At 49.4% G+C, this 22,957-nt stretch overlaps 1 protein-coding gene across 2 annotated transcripts in view; it reads left to right on the top strand.

Annotated features, from left to right (window-relative positions):
- The window catches only part of col9a3 (collagen, type IX, alpha 3), a 278,496-nt gene that overhangs the window by 30,963 nt on the left and 224,576 nt on the right, over nucleotides 1-22,957 (top strand). For both annotated transcript variants that reach the window (XM_060836555.1, XM_060836554.1), the window contains 4 exons: nucleotides 629-664; nucleotides 786-857; nucleotides 9,353-9,406; nucleotides 11,992-12,036. In XM_060836555.1, coding sequence (XP_060692538.1) covers nucleotides 629-664; nucleotides 786-857; nucleotides 9,353-9,406; nucleotides 11,992-12,036 — 207 coding nt within the window. The remainder of the gene's footprint in view (nucleotides 1-628; nucleotides 665-785; nucleotides 858-9,352; nucleotides 9,407-11,991; nucleotides 12,037-22,957) is intronic.

The following is a 22,957-nucleotide window of genomic DNA, read 5'->3' as shown; positions in this document are numbered from 1 at the left end:
AAACGTTGGAGAGACTAGGCATGTATCTGCTGTCGTTTGGAAGCATAAAAGGTAACAGATTGAAATGTGTAAAATCCTGAGAGGATCTTGACAAAGTCAGTGTGGAATTGATGTTCCTCTATGGAAGAATCAGGAACTAGAGGTTTCTAGTTTAATAATGAGGGGGCCACCATCTGAACCGAAATTAGCCAAAAGAAAAATTCTGGCCGAGCATCTAGAGTGCCTATTACTGAAAAGGTGGTGGAAGTGGGTTCCTGGCTGTTTTTAAAGACTGAAGTCACAGGAAGCCAGGTTGCAGTCCAACAGGTTTGTTTGAAAATACAAACTTGTGATTTCAAATAAACCTATTGGACTATAACCTGGTGTCGTGTAACTTCTGAGACTTAGTCCTCCTCAATCCAACACTGGTGTTTCCACACCATGGATTTTTTGAAGGCTGAAGAAGGGGAGATTCTCGCTAGGCAAAGGGAGTGGCACGTTAAGCAGGAAGGTGGATTGGAGGTTACAGTCTTCCTGAAGCATGTGCATGGGGCTGAATGGCCTCCTCCTTTTCCTGATTCTTGCTGGTTTGTGATAAAGTTAAATGATTCCACTTCTAACTGACGCTTGTTTCTTTTCTGGTGAACAGGGTGAGCCGGGACCAGCGGGTTTGCCAGGCCCTCCGGTAAGTTTTGGTCCATTGGTTTGAACAATTCAGAGAGCGGAGCCACCGAGCTGTGCATACTCGTGGTAACTTGTCATTCCATGGCCCTGTCTGCTCTGATGTTCCTCTTCCTTCTCCTCAGGGTGTACCAGGGGAACCAGGAGACCCCGGGAGTCCTGGACCTCCTGGCCTTGCTGGCCTTCCAGGAATCGATGTGAGTCAAGCCTTTTAAGTTCTCAGCTACTTCTTGATTTCTAAACCCACAGCGTGTTATAAACAATCAAATCCCCACTCTCCCTGCAATTCCCCCAAATATCATAAAGGCCTGCACAACAAAGGGAGTGCGTATGGAGTACAGGCGCTACAGCAATGTGAGGCAACATAGCACACACTTTGCTAACAGGGAGATCCCAGAAACAGTAATTGGGATTCATGTGAACAGGAGGAGGCCATTCACCATTCAATAACATCCTTGATCTTAGAGTAATCTCAGCTTCCCATTCCTGTTTAACACCGACAGCCTTTGCCTCCCTTTTTAGTCAGGACTCTACCTATCTCGGTCTTAGGCCCCACCTTCATCATTCTCTGGGGTTACACCACAGATCAGCCACGATCTCATTGAATCGCGGAACAGGCTCGAGGGGCTGAATGTCCTCCTGATTTTCCTATGGAAGAGAGTTTTAACACCCGGGACTCTCTGAGTGAAACAGAATTCTCATTGTTGCCATCTCCAAAGAGATGACCCCTCATTTTAAACCAGGTCCTGGTTCCTTGTCTCTCACATGAGGGGAAATGTCCACTCAGCATCCACCCTGTCAGGTCCTCTCTAGATCTTATACATCTCAATGCAATCCTGTTCCTCAAACCATGAGGAAGAGGAGACTGGATCCCTGGTAGGCGAGAGCTGAGAGGTTACTGGGGGAAGGTGGGATGGGAGAGAATCAGCTCAGCTCTGATCTTGTTGAGTTCAGATGGACGTTCAAGAAAGATAGTACCGTCGGCAGTGCAGCACCCCCCATTGTCACCCTGGAGAGTCTTGTACTTATAATCATAGAATCCCTACAGTGTGGAAACAGGCCATTTGTCCCAACAAGTCCACACTCACCCTCCAAAGAATAACTTACCCAGACTCATTCCCCTACCCTATTACTCTACATTTCCCCTGAGTAATGCACTTAACCTTCACAGCCCCGAACACTGTGGGCAATTTCCCATGGCCAATCCATTTAACCTACTCATCCCTGAACACTATGGGGCAATTTTGCATGACCAATCCACCTTAACCTGCACATCTTTGGACTGTGGGAGGAAACCAGAGGAAACCCATGTAGATAGAACATAGAACATAGAACAGTACAGCACAGAACAGGCCCTTCAGTCCACGAGGTTGTGCCAACCATTGATCCTCATATATATACCCTCAAATGTCTGTGACCATATGCATGCCCAGCAGTCTCTTAAATGTCCCCAATGACCTTGCTTCCACAACTGCTGCTGGCAACGCATTCCATGCTCTCACAACTCTCTGTGTAAAGAACCCGCCTCTGACATCCCCTCTATACTTTCCTGCAACCAGCTTAAAACTATGACCCCTCGTGTTAGCCATTTCTGCCCTGGGAAATAGTCTCTGGCTATCGACTCTATCTATGCCTCTCATTATCTTGTATACCACAGTTAGGTCCCCTCTCCTCCTCCTTTTCTCCAATGAAAAAAGTCTGAGCTCAGTCAACCTCTCTTCATAAGATAAGCCCTCCAGTCCAGGCAGCATCCTGGTAAACTTCCTCTGAACCCTCTCCAAAGCATCCACATCTTTCCTATAATAAGGTGACCAGAACTGAACGCAGTATTCCAAGTGCGGTCTAACCAAAGTTTTATAGAGCTGCAGCAAGATCTCACAGCTCTTAAACTCAATCCCCCTGTTAATGAAAGTCAAAACACCATATGCTTTCTTAACAACTCTGTCCACTTGGGTGGCCATTTTAAGGGATCTATGTACCTGCACACCAAGATCCCTCTGTTCCTCTACATTGCCAAGAATCCTATCCTTAATCCTGTACTCAGTTCTCAAATTCGACCTTCCAAAATGCATCACCTCGCATTTATCCAGGTTGAACTCCATCTGCCACCTCTCAGCCCATCTCTGCATCCTGTCAATGTTCTGCTGCAGCCTACAACAGCCCTCTATACTGTCAATGACACCTCCAACCTTTATGTCATCTGCAAACTTGCTGACCCATCCTCCAGTCCCCTCATCCAAATCATTAATAAAAATTACAAACAGTACAGGCCCAAAGACAGAGCCCTGTGGAACACCACTCACCACTGACTTTCAGGCAGAATATTTTCCTTCTACTACCACTCGCTGTCTTCTGTTGGCCAGCCAATTCTGTATCCAGACAGCTATGCTCCCCTGTATGCCATTCCTCCTGACCTTCTGAATGAGCCTACTATGGGGAACCTTATCAAATGGTTTGCTGAAGCCCATAAATGCCTTGCTGAAGTTAGCATTGCTTCCCCACAACACCAGGGACCTGGGTTCGATTCCGGCCTCAGATGACTGTCTGTGTGGAGTTTGTTCCTTATGTTTGTGTGGATTTCCCGCGGATGCTGTGGTTCCCTCCCACGGTCTAAGACACGGGGAGAATGTGTAAACTCCACAGAGACAGTCACACAAGGCTGGAATCGAACCCGGGTCCCTGCTGCTGTGAGGCAGCAGTGTTAACCACTGAGCCACTGTGCCACCCAACTATCTCCTGGTGGATTTGATACAGACAATAAAATGTAACATTTTCTCTTGCTGGTGGAGTCTAAGACAAAGGTGTGTAAGCTACAGAGCCAGCTGTAGAAAGGTGAGGATACCTCGTCATTCAAAGGGCAATGGAAGTGTGGTATTCTCTCTTGAACAGAAAAACAAAGCTCGTTTAATTAATTGATGGATATTTGCTGGACAAAGGAATAAAAAGATATGAAGCTGTGGGGTGGCACGCTGGCTCAGCAGTTAGCATTGCTTCCCCACAACACCAGGGACCCGGGTTCAATTCCAGCCTCAGATGACTGTCTGTGTGGAGTTTGTTCCTTGTGTTTGTGTGGAATTCCTGCAGATGATGTGGTTCCCTCCCACGGTCTGAGGATGTGCAGTTTAGGTGGATTGGGAAATTACCCACTAGTGTCCAGGAATGAGCAGTTTAGTTGTTGGAAATGCAGGTTTACCAGGAGGGTCTGGGTGGGGTGCTGTCTCAGTGAGCTGAATGGCCTGCTTCCACTGTAGGAATTCTATAATTCTCAGCCTGGAGTGCACCTGATGAAGGGGCACCGCTATGAAAGCTTGTGGTTTCAAATAAACCTGTTGGACTATAACCTGGTGTCTGACAGTGAATGCAGACTGTGAGTGGAGCATATAACAGGGGAAGTCACAAGGTACTGGGGACAACCTACCCCACCTCTGACAAGAAATACACAAAGTTATCGAGAACATCAGAGACAAACTCTGCAATTTCAGTGTCTGGGATTGCCACAGTTAGAGAGAGTGATTGTTCCTCCCTCTCAATAGGGAGCTGCTGCTCAGTGACTGTGTGTTATTTAATGACTCTCTCTGCTGACTCTCACTTCCTGTGAAGGCTCATTAATGAGATGAGGGTGGACGGTTCTTAATCAGATTAGAGCAGAGCTAGTGTTGAAGTAAGAAAACTTTACTGGGCAGAAACAAGTCAAAGCAGAGAACGCCGGAATTAAACCATACGCCAGCAAGAAACAGCTGGATGATTTGGGTTGAGGTCCGTAAGACCTTAGCACACAGGAACAGGAGGAGGCCATTCAACCCCTTGAGTCTAATCTGTCATTCAACAGGATCATGGCTGATTTAACATTCCTCACGTTCACTTTCCTGCCCTTTCCCTGAATTCTCCGACTGATTAAGAATCTGTCTCAGCCTTAAATGTACACCAGGACTCTGCCCCCCCCACCCCCACTTCAACTCTCTGTGACAAGAACTTCGAAAGACTCACAACCCTTTAAGAGAAGAAATTCCTCCTCATCTCAATCTTAAATTGGTGCCCCTTTATTCTGAGACTATACCCTCTGGTCGTAATCCTTTCAGCATTGACCCTGCCAAGCCCCGTCAGAATCCAATATGTTTCAATAAGATCATTTAGATTAGATTAGATTAGATTACTTACAGTGTGGAAACAGGCCCTTCGGCCCAACAAGTCCACACCGACCCGCCGAAGCGCAACCCACCCATACCCCTACATATACCCCTTACCTAACACTACGGGCAATTTTAGCATGGCCAATTCAACTGACCCGCACATCTTTTGGACTGTGGGAGGAAACCGGAGCACCCGGAGGAAACCCACGCAGACACGGGGAGAATGTGCAAACTCCACACAGTCAGTCACCTGAGGCGGGAATTGAACCCAGGTCCCTGGCGCTGTGAGGCAGCAGTGCTAACCACTGTGCCACCGTGCCGCCCATTCTTCTGAACTCCAGGGAGTAGAGTCCCAACCTGTTTCACCTTTACTCATAAGACAATCCCTCCCACACCAGGGATCATCCGAGTGAACCTTCTCTGAGCTGCCTCCAATGAAACAATATCTTTCCTTAAATAAAGGACCAAAGCTGCTCACAGTGCTCCAGATGTGGTCTCACCAGCCCCTTGTACAGTTACAGTAAGACTTCCCTTCTCTTATACTCCAAACCCCTTGAAATAAGGGCCAACATTCCACGACCCTTCCTGATTACCTGCTGCCCCTGTGTGCTGGCTTTCTATGTTTCGTGCACAAGTTGCCCCCAAGACACTTTGTGTTGCACATTTCTGCTGTTTCTCCCTGTTTAATTTGTTCTTTTGTTTTTCTTTCCAAAATGAACATATTTTCGTTTTCCTACATTTTATTTTACTTGCAAAATTAATCTCTCAATATCTTCTTGTAAAGTGTTTGTATCGCTCTCAAAACCTATTTCCATCTATTTACTGTCGTCTGCAAATTTAACTGAAGTCTATTCCCTTCCTCCCTCCCAATCATTAGTATATATTGTAAACAGCGCTATATATTGTAAACAGTTGTGATCCCAGCACTGATCCCTGTGGAATCCACTGGTCACAGGTCGATAAATCTGAAAAAAAGACCCTTATGCCCACTCAGTGTTTCCTGTCCATGAGCCAATTCTATGCATTAAAAGAATGCTGGAAATCTCCATTTGGGAGGTGGGAGCTGGTGACATAATGAAACTATCACTGATAATCCAGGATCCCATGATAATGTTCTGGGGACCTGGGTTGAATCTCAGTATAGCAGTTAGTGCAATCTGAATTCAATGAAAATCTGGAATAATAGGAAAACTAATCTAATGCTAACTGACATCAATGGTTCTTTCAGCCCTTTGGGGAAGGAAATCTGCTCTCCTTACCTAGTCTGGTCTAAATGTAACTCTAGACCCACAGCAATGCCTTTAACTGTTCTCTGGCAATAAATGCTGGATTAGCTAGTGATGCCCACAATGAGTAAAAAAGTACATATTATCAGCGAAGAACTTCATTCTACAGTACCTTTCCTGATATCAGGATGTCGCAAAATGCTACATCTATTCATGAGGCATGCAGTTGTAACTTTCCACCTCTCGCACATCAGGACAAACACTAGAATGCCAAATTTCAAATAACAAAAGTTGTTCACTGGTTAGCAAGTTGACACTGATTGGTCAAGTCATTGCCACGGAGAATGCACCAGGGAACTGTTGCCTCCAGTGCTTCTTTAATTAAAACAAAATCCCTTTGAAATTTGGTATTCTTGCAGCTGTTCTGATCTGTGCAAAACAGAAAGTTTCAATACTATTCCCCTTTCAGTAGCAACACCCATGTTCTGGGCAGTTTTCTGTTTTCATTGTATTCAGTAAGAGTTTAATATTATCATCAAAACATTAGGAATATTCTTCTAATCTTCTTTGAAATAACAAGCAACATAAAATCTTTTACATTCAGGTTAGGTAGGGCCTCAGTTTAACATCTCTGCTGAAAGCTGGGTCCTCCAACAGTGCAGCACTCCCTTTATATGCAGTAGTTCCTTATATTTACTGCACTGTTACCCAGTCTGCAACCGTATAAGAAATCATCTTGAATTCCTGCTCAGCAGATCCGTGAAGATTTTTGTGCATAGTGTTCCTCATTGAGCTATCATGAAACACAGACTGACAATCACACCAGGTAGCATACTTACAAGGCTATGGGTGCTTGTGAGACTACACTTCCCTTAACACAACCTACCTTGTGCTAATCCACCTGAGGCCATTAGTCTAGAGGGAGTTGAGAGGCTGCTTTACAAATCTGGGTACACTAGATAAAGGTTGGGTCAACTGTGATGCCATACACAGTCAAATAGCTACCCTGATATAAGACTCTTTGAATGAGGCACTGGAGTGGCACAAAGACAAAGAATCAGGGTCCAATCTGATTGACATTTAGCTCTGATCCTTCTTTCTTCATTGATTTGGGTTGCAATGCCATTCCAAATATCTGTAAAAATCTCTAACTCGTTATTTATTAACTTGGGAAAATTAAGCGAACAGCAAGGACCAATAGACAGGAGTCCACAAAGGATGAGCGTGGCCTATGGAATAAATCCCCATCTTTACCCGATGTATTGCCATCTAGTAGTCTGATGAAATAATTCCAAATCAAGGAGCAGTATCTTGAAGTTGGAGCTATTTTGTCCATGGATTCCCCTGCAAAGCCCCTAACTCCTGTAGCTACTTTCACTACAGTTCTTCACACCCCATATCCTGCAAGGACTCCAACCCATTCTCCCAGTTCCATCGCCTATGTTGTATTTGGATAATGCCACCTTCCAAAACAGCACTGTTGACGAGGCTCCCTTTTTCCATTACGGTGGTTTCCTGCCCACTGTGGTTGGCAGGGCCTTCCACTGTATCTGACCTATCACCCGCTCTTGCACCCTTGCCCCTTCCCATCACTCACAACAGTGTGATCAGGTCCCCCTTGTCCTCACTTCTCATCCCACCAACTGTCACATTCAATGGATCATTCTCTGCCATTTCAACAACTCCAGCAGAATGCCACCACCAAACACATCTTTCCTTCACACCGCCATCTGCATTTCACAGGGATTGTTCCCTCCAGGTCACCCTAGTCCATTCCTCAATGACCACCAACACTACCCCCCCCCCCCCTTTTCCCATGTAACCGCAGAGGGTGCAACCCCTGCCCCTTCCCCTCCTCCCTGCTCACCATCCAACAGCCTAAACAGGCTTTCCAGGTGAAGCAGCATTTCGCCTGGACCTCCTCCCAATCTTGTGGATTTAAGTAACTGCAACCAATGTGGCCTCCTCTACATTGGAGAAAGTGAGGACTGCAGATGTTGGAGATCAGAGCTTAAAATGTGTTGCTGGAAATGCGCAGCAGGTCAGGCAGCATCCAAGGAGCAGGAGAATCGACGTTTCGGGCATAAGCCCTTCTTCAGGCTCATGCCCAATACGTCGATTCTCCTGCTCCTTGGATGCTGCCTGACCTGCTGCGCTTTTCCAGCAACACATTTTCAGCTCTACATTGGAGAAACCAAACACAGACTGGGTGACCACTTTGCGGAACACCCCTGTTCCATGTGTAGGCAGGGCCCTGACCTTCCCATAGCCGCTCATTTGAACAAAGCGTCCTGCTCACCTGCCCCATGTGTCTGTCCTTGGCATGCTGCAGTGTTCCAGTGAATCCCAGCACAAACTGGAGGAACAATATCTCAGCTTCAGACCAGGCACTTTACAACTTTCTGGGCTTAACATGGAGATCAACACCTTCAAATTGTGAACCCACTCCCATTCCTTCCCTCTCTTTCAGGTTTCCTTGTTCTATTCTCTGTCATGCTATCCTCTCGCTCCCCTCACCCCCACTCCAGTGGGACTGTCTGTCCTTTCCAATCTGACAGTTAGGCACACCATTGCTCTGCTGTTCTCAAATTCCAATCATTTAGTTTGAACTATCAACATCCTTTCTCCTCCAGAACCGCTTCACTGCCCCCATGCCCCCCCTACAGATATTGCAGAAATGCTGTCCCCTCCACCCTTCACTTCGAGCCTGATGTAGAGTCATCTCGCTTGCTCTCACTCCATGGATGATACACATCAGCTCTGAATATGGCTGATATGTTTCTCAACCCCATTCTCCTGCCTTGTCTCCATAACCCCTTCATCCCATTACTCGTCAAGATCCTATCTATCTCTGCCTTGACCTCCCAGCCCCCTGCAGTAATGAGTTCCACAGTGTCACCACCCTCTGGCTGAAGAAATTCCTCCTCATCTCACTTCCAAAGGGCCATCCCTTCACTCTGAGGCTGTGCCCACGGGTCCTAGTCTCTCCTACTTGTGGAAACATCTTCTCCATATCCATTCTGTGATAGTTTCAATGGGGTCCCTCATCCTTCTAAACTCTATTGAGGCCTTCTGGTAATCCAAATAGATCATGTCCATTGGCCCTCTTTTGTCTGACCTGCTCGCTATCTCCTCAAAGAATTCTACGGGATTTGACAGGCATGATCTCTCCGTGACAAAGCTGTGCTGACTCTGCCCTGTGCACTTCCAGCGCTCCACATGCTTATCCTTAATAATGGAGTGGAAAGGGGCTGAATGGCCTACTCCTGTGCCTCCTGGGGGCTGGCTGTTCTTGGGGGCATTGAGCTAAACTAACGGCTTGTTTTGTTTCAACAGGGTCTGCCTGGTCCGGATGGAATTGCTGGTGCTGATGGAGCCCTTGGTGAAAGGGTGGGTTCCAGTGAAGATTGTTAAGTCTCCAAGTGGTTTGGAGACTGAGCTCCAAATGGCACTGGGGGGGAGGGGAGAGGGTCCGGAAGAGATTCTGACTATGGTGGGGGGGTAGCTGGTAAGTGCAGAAGGGGTGGGAGAGGAGATTTTTATGGGGGGAGCAGGAGGTTCTGAATGCCTGTAGTTTTATTTCAGGCTTCCTTGCTTCACTCTGATTGAGGTGTTCCATAGTTTGTTTTAGAGGATTGTTTGAACTGCGCTCCCTCTCTGCTGGAGGATCTGCCCACTTGGGAATGATCTTTCGGTGGAAGGGCTAGGGTAAATCCCGCTTTAATGGGTGGGGTTCAGAACTATGTGTGGCAGAGAGGTGAATGAGAGGAGTTTGCTTAAATCTGCAGGAGCCTTTGTAAAAACCACATTTAATTTTCAGCTGAGTGTCATCAGGAGAGCTACACTGGGAGGGGGCAGACTGCAAACTGCCTGGGAGGAAGGAGAGGCTGTGAAGGGTGGGGTTGAACTGGAAGAGGGCGGGGGAATATGACAGGGTTAGGAAGTAGCGAGTGAGGGGTTGGGGGTCAAAGTGGAACAAGTGAAGCAGTGAAGAATGAGATGACTGTGCAGGAAGACAGACAGAGAGAAGGCTGAGAGTTGGAGGGGGTAGGTATCAGGACAGAAAGGCTGTTGGAGAGAGCTGGGTGGATGTTGTGGGGAAGATCACCTTGACTAAGAGATAAGGCTCATTCATTAATTCACTGAAGATAGCTCTGAGGTCTCGACAGCTCGTTCTGTATTTATTTGGAAGGAATCAACTGATCCAGACGTATTTGCAGAATAGAGAAAGGCCATTCATCTTTCTGTAGAGAGAGAAAGGCCCTTTGAGGATTATTAGGCCCCTGGAAAATGATAAACAAGACACGGTTTCCAGTGTGGAATTCCAAGACTGCAGCCATTATCTCTGGCCAATCTTTTGCTACCTCAACAGTGACCCTCCGACAGTGCGGCACTCCCTCAGCACTGAACCTCCGACAGTGTGGCACTCCCTCAGCACTGACCCTCCGACAGTGCGGCATTCCCTCAGCACTGACCCTCCAACAGTGTGGCACTCCCTCAGCACTGACCCTCTGACAGTGTGGCATTCCCTCAGTACTGATCCTCCAACAATGCGGCACTCCCTCAGCACTGACTCTCCGACAATGCGGCACTCACTCAGCACTGACCCTCCGACAATGCGGCATTCCCTCAGCACTGACCCTCCAACAGTGTGGCACTCCCTCAGCACTGACCCTCTGACAGTGTGGCATTCCCTCAGTACTGATCCTCCAACAATGCGGCACTCCCTCAGCACTGACTCTCCGACAATGCGGCACTCACTCAGCACTGACCCTCCGACAATGCGGCACTCCCTCAGTACTGACCCTCTGACAGTGCGGCATTCCCTCAGCACTGACCCTTGGACAGTGCGGCACTCCCTCAGCACTGACCCTCCAGCTGTGCGGCACTCCCTCAGCACTGACCCTCTGACAGTGCAGCACTCCCTCAGCACTGACCCTCCAACAGTGTAGTGCTCCCTCAGTACTGACCCTCCGACAGTGTAGTGCTCCCTCAGTACTGACCCTCCGACAGTGTGGCATTCCCTCAGCACTGACCCTCTGACAGTGTGGCATTCCCTCAGTACTGACCTTCCAACAATACGGCACTCCCTCAGCACTGACCCTCCGACAGTACGGCACTCCCTCAGCACTGACCCTCCGACAGTGCGGCACTCCCTCAGCATCGACCCTCCGACAGTGTGGCACTCCCTCAGCACTGACCCTCCGACAGTACGGCACTCCCTCAGCACAGACCCTCCGACAGTACGGCACTCCCTCAGCACTGACCCTCCGACAGTGCGGCACTCCCTCAGCACTGACCCTCCGACAGTGCGGCACTCCCTCAGCACTGACCCTCCGACAGTGCGGCACTCCCTCAGCACTGACCCTCCGACAGTGCGGCACTCCCTCAGCACTGACCCTCCGACAGTGCGGCACTCCCTCAGCACTGACCCTCGGACAGTGCGGCACTCCCTCAGCACTGACCCTCCGACAGTGCGGCACTCCCTCAGCACTGACCCTCCGACAGTGCGGCACTCCCTCAGCACTGACCCTCCGACAGTGCGGCACTCCCTCAGCACTGACCCTCCGACAGTGCGGCACTCCCTCAGTACTGACCCTCCGACAGTGCGGCACTCCCTCAACACTGACCCTCCGACAGTGCGGCACTCCCTCAGCACTGACCCTCCCACAGTGCGGCACTCCCTCAGCACTGATCCTCCGACAGTGCGGCACTCCCTCAGCACTGACCCTCTGACAGTGCAGCACTCCCTCAGTACTGACCCTCCGACAGTGCGGCACTCCCTCAGCACTGACCCTCCGACAGTGCGGCACTCCCTCAGCACTGACCCTCCGACAGTGTGGTGCACTGTTTGAAAAGTGTAAGTAACCACCATTCCTCAAGGTGGAATATGTCTGAGTCAGGGATGCCATGCCCTGGTGCTGTATTGTAGTATTGGGTTATACGATGATAAATATTTTCTATTTTGTTCACAGGGAGACCCCGGACCACCAGGACCACCAGGCGTGTCCAGATTAACAGTGAGTAAACATCTCATCGAGAAAGCATTTTGACACTGTATTCTGCACAGATGCATCTTGACTTTTTCTCAACACATAAATTCCAACGGGTGGAGTGATAACCAGCAGAATTTGTCAATATTGTGTATTTGGGCGTATTCATGTTGAATCTATTTGAGGAAGCCTCATTGTGATTGGAGTTGTGAAAGAGAAAATAGCAGATTAAGAACATAACAGTTGTGTGTGTGACCTCTCACCATCTCCTCCTCTCATGTCTCTCTTTAAGAATGTTACAGCTCTCCAAGCTGGCAATGTGAATGTGTGTGTTGCGTTGGAGCATTACCTGTTCCAAATCTAAACCCTGGGGTGTGCTGGACAGGGGAGTTATGACAGGCTTGTCTCACCTCTCCCCAGGCCACGGTCAACGTGTTTATTTTTTAAAAAAGGTTCTTTAACAGCTGAATACTTGGCTTCTTCAGAAATGCGTTATGCTTTCATAAAGATTTATCCTTCAGCTGTTATTTGAATAACAGCACTGCAGTCACACTCGCACAGAGTTCCTCAGGCTCAGATTGCAATTACAGACTGAGCATGTGATTCTGAGTTCTTTCTTAAACTTGCTTTCCCCGGGTCAGGGATTGAAATAATGCAGGGCTGTAACTGTTTTTGGAAGCAAAGAAAAGATTCCAGTCAAGAAACAGAAATGGAGCCCTGTCACAGTTCCTCAGGTCGAGGGTTCAAGGCTGGTTTGAGTGTCCTGTACGTGTGCTTTAGGAATTTCGGGTTCTTTTCTGCTCTGGGCATCGATGCAGCTGACCCAGAATCTTGTTCAAACACACATCAGAAACTGTCTCTGTCGTGTCGGCTTGTTAAACACAGAAATAGTTTCTGGTGCTTTGTTCATTGTCCAACGCTGGAGATCGATGTCACTGATCCACAAATCACCTTGATCAAACACTGCAGCCTTTCACACGCCTTCCTTCTGGATTCCGAATTTGGACGTTAGGAGGCTGTACAGCATTCTGAAATAAAAACAGAAATGCAGCAGGTCTGGAGGCATTTGTGGAGAGGAACAGAATGACTGTTTTGAGTCCAGTTGAACTGTTCTGCAGGATTGAAAATGCAGACTTTTTCATTAGTTGGAGAAATGTGGCCGTTATCACAGTAAAAGTAATTTAATAACCTTGTCAAGATTTGTCCAGATATGAAGATTAACCCAATGGTCATATACTTCGATAAGTTAGCAAAGAGGGAAATGAAAGGTCGCCTGACCTCTCAACTCCATTTTGTGTTACGTGAAAGTGACCATTTAGTATCACATGTATTTTTACAAAGCAAAATGGAAATGTTTGATAAGACACCATGTCACGGCAACTAGGTTAATGACAGAAGTCATAAATAAGAAGAAAAAAAGTGAAAGTTCATTACAGTTCTTTTAATGGCTCCTGGTTTCAAGGTATGCTGGGAAACCGAGCTGAGACCAGCACGCCAGGCCGGGCTGAGACCACCACACAGGGCCGGACCGAGACCAATACTCAGGGCCAGACCGAGACCAATACACAGGGCCGGACCGAGACCAATACACAGGGCATGGCCGAGACCAATACACAGGGCCGGACCGAGACCAATACACAGGGCCGGACCGAGACCAATACACAGGGCCGAACCGAGACCAATACACAGGGCTGGACCGAGACCAATACACAGGGCTGGACCGAGACCAATACACAGGGCCGGACCGAGACCAATACACAGGGCTGGACCGAGACCAATACACAGGGCATGGCCGAGACCAATACACAGGGCCGGACCGAGACCAATACACAGGGATGGACCGAGACCAATACACAGGGCCGGACCGAGACCAATACACAGGGCTGGGCCGAGACCAATACACAGGGCCGTACCGAGACCAATACACAGGGCCGGACCGAGACTAATACACAGGGCCGTACCGAGACCAATACACAGGGCATGGCCGAGACCAATACACAGGGCATGGCCGAGACCAATACACAGGGCTGGACCGAGACCAATACACAGGGCATGGCCGAGACCAATACACAGGGCCGGACCGAGACCAATACACAGGGCATGGCCGAGACCAATACACAGGGCCGGACCGAGACCAATACACAGGGCATGGCCGAGACCAATACACAGGGCTGGACGGAGACCAATACACAGGGCCGGACCGAGACCAATACACAGGGCCGGACCGAGACCAATACACAGGGCATGGCCGAGACCAATACACAGGGCTGGGCCGAGACCAATACACAGGGCATGGCCGAGACCAATACACAGGGCCGGACCGAGACCAATACACAGGGCCGGACCGAGACCAATACACAGGGCATGGCCGAGACCAATACACAGGGATGGACTGAGACCAATACACAGGCATGGACCGAGACCAATACACAGGGCCGGACCAAGACCAATACACAGGGCTGGGCCGAGACCAATACACAGGGCTGGGCCGAGACCAATACACAGGGCATGGCCGAGACCAGTACACAGGGCATGGCCGAGACCAATACACAGGGCCGGACCGAGACCAGCACATAGTGCAGGGCCAAAACCACCACCCCGAGACAAGATCACCACACTGGGCCATTGTGAAGCAAGGACAACACCTCCATGTTGGGCCAAGACCAAGCCTGAGTCCATCGCACCAGGCTGAGACCACCCCTTCTGGACAAGGCTGCCACATCGGGAGAATGCCCCGCCTGGCACTGGGCCCATACCGCCTTGCCAGGCTGTTGGAAGCCACCTCATCGCTAGGCCTGGGCTGGGAGAAGACCCCTTCTGCTGAAGCTGTTTAAAGAAGGTAAGATCCTGTAATAAACAGAACTATTAAAACAAGCATCAAAAGAGAAACAACCAAAGCAGATGAAGTAGAGAAGCTCCAGCTTCCTGGGCTGAAGATCCCACACACTGCTCTGCTACTCCTTCAGTGATGTTTGTTGGAGGATAAACATTGACCAGAACAGTAAGGAGTTGTGCTCTGGGATTTTTGAGAGTATGTGGCTGCTCTGTTTAACAATGTCATCTTAAAGGAGGTACATGTGATGGTGTAGTACCTCCTCAGCACAGTCCTGTGAGTGTTACTCCAGATTACACACTCACTGCTACAGAGAGAGACGTAAACACACGGAGTTTTAAAATTAGAAATGGGATACACTAGAGCTGACTTCATCTGAACAGTTCTCTGTGGCAGTTCTTAAATGTGGAGCAGCGTGAAATCAAATGGAATCTGAGACTAGATTCCCGAAGGTCTAACTGAGAATGGTCGGGACTGAACTAGCCTTAAATTCTTCCCACAGGGCAAGGGAGAGCCCAGGCTGGTTTCCTGGCCTTGATCAATCCCTGCTGAGCTGGGCTGGAAGGTGAGGTTAGCTGGGGGTAAGTTTTGCCTTGGTTGTGAAGCTTGCCCCTGTTCATTAGTCGCCCTTTGGGCTCTCACGTGAAGGGTAAAGTGAGAGGCAGGAGGTGACAGGAGACACTGTGTCAGTAATATTGAGGAGCAAGGTGTCAGTAATATTGTGGTATATCAGCAATGAGTTATACTGGGAGACACTGTGTCAGGTAACATTTCGTTTGTGGTTCACTAGACTGTAAATAGAATATGAGGTAGACAGAGGGTAGGGCTGAAAATGTGTTGCTGGAAAAGCGCAGCAGGTCAGGCAGCATCCAAGGAACAGGAAATTCGACGTTTTGGGCATAAGCCCTTCTTCAGGAATCAGCCTCATTCCTGAAGAAGGGCTTATGCCCGAAACGTCGAATTTCCTGTTCCTTGGATGCTGCCTGACCTGCTGCGCTTTTCCAGCAACACATTTTCAGCTCTGATCTCCAGCATCTGCAGACCTCACTTTCTCCTAGACAGAGGGTAGGGAGCTCTCCATTTCTATCTCGGGCAACCGACTCAACACAAACATTTACTACAAACCGACCGACTCTCACAGCTACCGAGATTACACCTCCTCCCATCCTGCCCCCTGTAAAAATGCCATCCCATATTCCCAACTCCTTTGCCTCCGCCGCATCTGCTCCCAGGAGGACCAGTTCCAATACCGCACAGCCCAGATGGTCTCCTTCTGCAAAGATTGCAATTTCCCCTCAGCTGTGGTTGACGATGCTCTCCACCACAGCTCCTCCACTTCCCGCACCTCCGTCCTTGAACTCCACCCCTCCAATCGCCACCAGGACAGAACCCCACTGGTCCTCACCTTCCACCCCACCAACTTCCAAATACATCGTATCATCCTCCGTCATTTCCGCCACCTCCAAACAGACCCCATCACCAGGAATATATTTCCCTCCCCACCCCTATCAGCATTCCGGAGAGACCACTCCCTCCGTGACTCCCTCGTCAGGTCCATACCCCCCACCAACCCAACCTCCACTCCCGGCACCTTCCCCTGCAACTGCAAGAAATGCAAAACTTGTGCCCACACCTCCCCCCCTCACCTCCCTCCAAGGCCCCAAGGGATCCTTCCATATCCGTCGCAAATTCACCTGCACCTCCACACACATCATTTACTGTATCCGTTGCACCCGATGTGGTCTCCCCTACATTGGGGAGACAGGCCGCCTACTTGTGGAACGTTTCAGAGAACACCTCTGGGACACCCGCAACCAACCCAACCGCCCCATGGCTGAACACTTTAACTCCCCCTCCCATTCCGCCAAGGACATGCAGGTCCTTGGCCTCCTCCATCGCCAGATCCTGACCACACGACGCCTGGAGGAAGAGCGCCTCATCTTCCGCCTAGGAACCCTCCAACCACACGGGATGAATGTAGCTTTCTCCAGCTTCCTCATTTCCCCTCCCCCCACCTTATCTCAGCCCCAACCCCTGGATTCAGCACCACCCCCTTCACTTGCGATCTTCTTCCCGACCTCTCCGCCCCCACCCCCTCTCCGGCCTATCACCCTCACCCTCACCTCCTTCCACCTATCGTATTCCCAGCGCCCCTCCCCCAAATTCCCTCCCCCCAACTCTTTATCTCAGCCCGCTTGGCACAGAAAGTAGACAGAGGGTAAACCTGAACAGGGAATACTTTATTATATGTCTCATTAGCTCCACAGTTAGTTTTATACTGTCCCTGTAGCTCCCACCTCTGACCCTCCCCCCGTTAAAGGGCAACACACACATCCAGCAACATACAGAAGCCCCACCCCCTTTTTCTCAATGCCCCCCTTAACATTGGCTGGAGCAGTAAGGTGTGCCCAAGGTGGAGTCATGGTGATGGAGGGGGGTTTGGGCAAGTGCAGTACCCAGCAGTATCGATGCCATCTGCATTGGCAAAATCCAACGAGAACTCAGTGGTGAGGGCATCGCTGGAGGCAATTTGGCATCAAAGCTTGATAACTTTCATTCTAGCTGTGGGGCGGTGAAAGGAACACCGTGCCTGACCACCAGGCCCATGCCCGATGGTGGGGAACTTAACAAGAAGGATTGTAAAAGTGGGCACTTTTTCTTTACTTTTTGTTCTTCCACCTTTGTATTCTATGTTTGAGTTTATATTGTTGTGTTTCATGATGGAGCTAGAGAGTGGGGACACGATACAACAGTTTTCATTATGTTTTGTAACAAGATACACGTGACAACAAATGAATCAAATTAAATATATATGTCTAACAGCTGTAACAATTATAGCAGCATTGGAGCCAACATTGTACATTGTCAGGAACATTTACAAAAAAAAACACAGGGAAGAAGAAATCGATCCTTCCATAATCCATGCTGATATCGTCAGCTTCTTGGGGGTGGCGTCTCCTTATCTCAGGAATCTTTTCCGATGCAGCTCCCCGGGTTTTGGGAAGTTCCCATTGTTCTGCAGGTCCATCTCTCTCTGATTGGCAGTTGTTGCTCTGTAACGTTGCTGCTGCTGTCTCCCTCATGGATACAACCCTGGCTCACAGACACATGACCCAGTCACGACCCCCAACCCCGTCTGGACTGGATTGGTATTCTGAGGGACCTCCCCCCTGCTGGTCCCCATGTCCCTCCAGACCAGGTCACCCCCAGTCTGCATTGTACTACACAATGGTCTTTTTTGGAGCCACCACCAACGCTGGGTTCCATTTCCCCTAGATCTATAATTCCAGGCCTACACACTCTCTCCTCTTTGGAACACCCTCAACCTTCTGATCATCTGTCCTTCTTACTCTCGCTGTACCACCTCTGTGGTCTCTCGCGGTAAGTGAAAAGTGGTTCTCGGTTGGTGGTTGAACATTAAGGACGCAGACAAGCACTGCGTCACTGTGTGTAGCATGTTCCTGTATGCATTGAGGAACTTGTTGATTCGCCGTCCTAGTGAACCTGCCCTGTGTACGCCCTTTAAAACCTGCTCCAGGATTTGTACAAGTCTCGCCAGCCAGATGTTTGTCACAGGGTGACACTGAGCCAATGTCATGTAGCTGGCTCCGTGACTTTCCAGACGCTGCCCGAATTCTTGTGCCACAAACTGTGGACCGTTGTCACTCATGGCCTGTTCAGGGTTCCTGAACTCATCAAATCCTGAAACCGGTCGGCCTATCGATGTTCCTGCTGGTACTGACTTCAGGTCTTCAGGGTAGCCAGTACAGGGCTCCACAATCACAAGCGATATCTGTCCCTCTACCGGTCCCACGAGACTGACATGCATCTGCTGCATAGTGACTGAGGCCATTGAAGGGGCAACAACAATGGCATCTTCCTTAATAATGCACAGGATTCCCATGATCCCGCGCTCTCCTCATTCGATCACCAATGCTCCTGGCTATCTCCTTCCTTCCCACCACCCCAGGGTGCCTTGGGTGCACTTTCCTCTGAATGGGAGAGGGCTAACAATCTCACTCCCCACATTAAACACCGACCGATATGGACATCTCCCACCCCTGGACGGGCAAGTGAGTAATTCTGGATGGTTTCCATCATTGGGCTCTTCCCTCTCAGGACCAAGGTTCAAACCCTAGTTGTTCTGAGTAGTGTTTAGGATCTGATTTGCTGACACAGGCACCTTGCCTTCCCAGGAAATGTACATAATTTTCAGATTCCAGCCAGAAACATCCTTATTTCCTGAGCGTGGTAACCTCAGTAAAGCATCTGATAGCTATACTCCTCTCCCTGTCACTATCTGAACCAGTGGATAGAGCCAGGGCCCATCTCTGCCAAGGTGCTGTCCCCATTGATGGGGTTGGGGGTGTAACCCCAAAAGTGGAGGTTAAGGCCTTTGGTCAGTCAGTAGCACAAAGTGTCTGGTGTAAAGGAAATGGGAGAGCTTCTTAATACCGAACACAATGCCCAATCCTTCCTTTTCCACTTCTCCTCCTTCTGCGTTCGTGACCTCGGTGTGAATTCAATGGGCCTTTCCTTTCCGTTCAGTAAGGTGTACAGTGCTAACCCCATCAGGCAAGGCATCACACACTAACTGGAGTGACAGCTTCAGATCACAACGCATTAACACGTACCACCTTCCTAGAGCTTGCTTCCCTTCCCAGTAAATCTCCTCACATTCCTGGGTCCACTTCCATGGCTGCCCTTCCCACGGCAACTAATGCAGGGGTTTTAGCATGGTTGCCACAGTAAATTACTCTCTCAAGAACAATCTGCAGCCCTCACTTTCTCCCACTGTCATCATATTCCCAATATTACTGACTAGATTTTCGACAATGTTACTGAATGTTGCACAATATTAATTATGTTACGGTCGGCATTATTACTGACATCATATCCTACAGGATTACTGACATTATGATCCAGAATATTCCTGGCATCATGTTCCCCAATATTACTGACATGGAGTCCCACCATACAAGTGACACTGTGTCTACAAAGTTACTGACTTGGTTTTCCACAGTGTCACTGACATTATGTGCCAGGATATTACTGACACCTTGTGTTGTGCATGTAGTTGGGTATGTGTTGCTGTTTAAGAGAGCAGGTCAGGTGACACAGATGTGGGGGTTGGGGAGTAGGGGAGGGGTCACAGTCTAAAACTGACCATGGAGCTGACAGGATGCACAAAAAACATTCCCTGCTCAAATGTACCCTCTGCCTGCCTTGAGTTTATTACTGTTCCAGTGAATCACAAACATAATACCTGGTGATGAGGGTGGGATTGGTTTCTAAGTGTGTGTGAACACTGTTTCTTTTTGTTAGTACAATAGGCTTTGCCTGGACTCCGAGAACGGTGTGATGTTGTGGATTTAATGTTGAGGGAAGTGATTGTGCTGGGTCTCAGGCTGCAGTTAACAACAGGGAGGGATGGTATGCCAGCACAGCCAGTGAGGGAGTAGTTGGAGCAGACAGTATTCACTGAAGGGACCCAGGCTGCAAATGGTTACTAGATCTGAGTGGTGGAAAAACAATGGCTGGCCAATTTACCGCAATGGGAGCATTTGGTGAAGAGACTGAATAGAGTTTTGTGAAGATTTGTAGCTCAGTTTGAGGTTCTGGACGTAGGTTTGCTCACTGAGCTGGAAGGTTCGTTCTCAGACATTTCGTTACTATACTTTGTAACATTTTCAGTGAGAATCTGGATGAAGCGCAGGTGGTGTAGCCCGCTTTCTATTAATGTGTTTAGCTTTCCTTGGGTTGGTGATGTACACAGGAAATTCCAGCTCAGCGAGCAAACCTACATCCAGATGAGACTGAATGTTGGACACTGCACATCAAACACTTTGATGTGTATTTTAAGGTGAATAAGATGACTGAGACAGAATGGTACTGGCTTTCTTAAGTACCACTGGGAATAAGATCTTCCAAGTTTCAAGGTGTCTAGTGCAACCAGGGAACCTTGTTGAGATGACATTCCAAGAACTAAGTGAAATGCCAGGGAGTTATTCAGCACCAAAAACATGAATGATCATGGAACATTGCCATTTTTATAAACGGGAGAGTCCTTCATCCAATCTGTGGCTATCTGAATGAGGTTTCTAGAATCCATCATCCTTCCTAGAATCCCTACAGTGTGGAAACAGGCCCTTCAGCCCAAAATGTCCACACAAACCCTCCAAAGAGTAGCCCACCCTGACCCATTCTCCTTACCCTAATGACATTTACCCCTGACTAATACATCTAATCTACACATCCCTGAACAGTATGGGTAATTTAACATGGCCAATTCACCTAACCTGCGCATCTTTGGATCGCGGGATGAAACTGGAGCACCCAGAGGAAACCCACACAGACATGGGGAATAATATGCAAACTCCACACAATCGCCTGAGAGTGGAATCGAACCTGGGTCCCTGCTAACCACTGAGCCACTTTGCCACCGAGATTATTAGAACATAGCGAATTCCTCCAAGATGCCTTGTGGGACTGTTTGGTTTGTGGCTCCCTACACAAAACCATCTAATCGGAGTTACAAAGGAGAGAGCTGGCTTTCAAAACTGCCACCTTGATGGAGCTGACCAGCAGAACAACGTGGTTAGTAGATGATGCCTGGGTGCATTGATTAGCAGAAACCTGGCAGAGTGTGGTACCAGCTGTAGAATATTGCCAATGTGGCATGAGGGGCCACAAGGAGGCATTGTGTTGGATTTGTGAAGCTCAATACCGATGATGTAAGGGAGTGGGTCATATCGCCCAACCTTGCCGGGTATGACCCAAACAAGTGAAGGGGATCAGAGAGAAAGCCCCTGAAGACAAGGTACAAGGTCCATACTGGTAGCCAGGGGGTAGACTGGGGCTCTGTGGGAGATGCTGAAGGCGCTGAATCAGCAGAGTTTCAGTTAAATATCCTGTTAGTACAGGGTGAAGCTGATTGTTACTGGGTTCCGCCCCTATTACAGGGTAAGAGAGTAAAGATGGAAGTAGATACAGGCACAGCGGTGTCTCTGATTCCTGAGTAAAAAGTGAGGTCTGCAGATGCTGGAGATTAGAGCTGAAAATGTGTTGCTGGTTAAAGCGCAGCAGGTCGGGCAGCATCAAAGGAACAGGAAATTCGACGTTTCGGGCACAAGCCCTTCATCAGGAATGAGGAGAGTGTGCCAAGCAGGCTAAGATAAAAGGTAGGGAGGATGGACTTGGGGGAGGGGCGATGGAGATGTGATAGATGGAAGGAGGTCAAGGTGAGGGTGATAGGCCGGAGTGGGGTGGGGGCGGAGAGGTCAGGAAGAAGATTGCAGGTTAGGAGGGCGGTGCTGAGTTCGAGGGAATCGACTGAGACAAGGTGGGGGGAGGGGAAATGAGGAAACTGGAGAAATCTGAGTTCATCCCTTCTGGTTGGAGGGTACCCAGGCGGAAGATGAGGCGCTCTTCCTCCAGCCGTCGTGTTGTTATGTTCTGGCGATGGAGGAGTCCAAGGACCTGCATGTCCTTGGTGGAGTGGGAGGGAGAGTTAAAGTGTTGAGCCACGGGGTGGTTGGGTTGGTTGGTCTGGGCGTCCCAGAGGTGTTCCCTGAAGCGTTCCACAAGTAGGCGGCCCGTCTCCCCAATATACAGGAGGCCACACCGGGTGCAGCGGATGCAATAGATGATGTGTGTGGAGGTACAGGTGAATTTGTGGCAGATATGGAAGGATCCCTTGGGGCCTTGGAGGGAAGTAAGGGAGGAGGTGTGGGCGCAAGTTTTGCATTTCCTGCGGTTGCAGGGGAAGGTGCCGGGGGTGGAGGTTGGGTTGGTGGGAGGTGTGGACCTGACGAGGGAGTCACGAAGGGAGTGGTCTTTGTGGAACGCTGATAGGGGAGGGGAGGGAAATATATCCCTGGTGGTGGGGTCTGTTTGGAGGTGGCAGAAATGACGGCGAATGATACGCTGTATACGGAGCTTGGTGGGGTGGTCGATGAGAACCAGTGGGGTTCTGTCCAGGTGGCGGTTGGAGGGGCGGGGCTCAAGGGCGGAGGAGCGGGAAGTGGAGGAGATGCGGTGGAGGGCATCGTCGATCACGTCTGGGGGGAATCTGCAGTCCTTGAAGAAGGAGGCCATCTGGGCTGTTCGGTATTG

The sequence above is a fragment of the Hemiscyllium ocellatum genome, chromosome 15 (genome assembly GCF_020745735.1).
Source record: "Hemiscyllium ocellatum isolate sHemOce1 chromosome 15, sHemOce1.pat.X.cur, whole genome shotgun sequence".
NCBI classification, from domain to species: domain Eukaryota; kingdom Metazoa; phylum Chordata; class Chondrichthyes; order Orectolobiformes; family Hemiscylliidae; genus Hemiscyllium; species Hemiscyllium ocellatum.
Note: the sequence above shows the minus strand (reverse complement) of the source record. Positions and strands in the feature narration are given on the sequence as shown.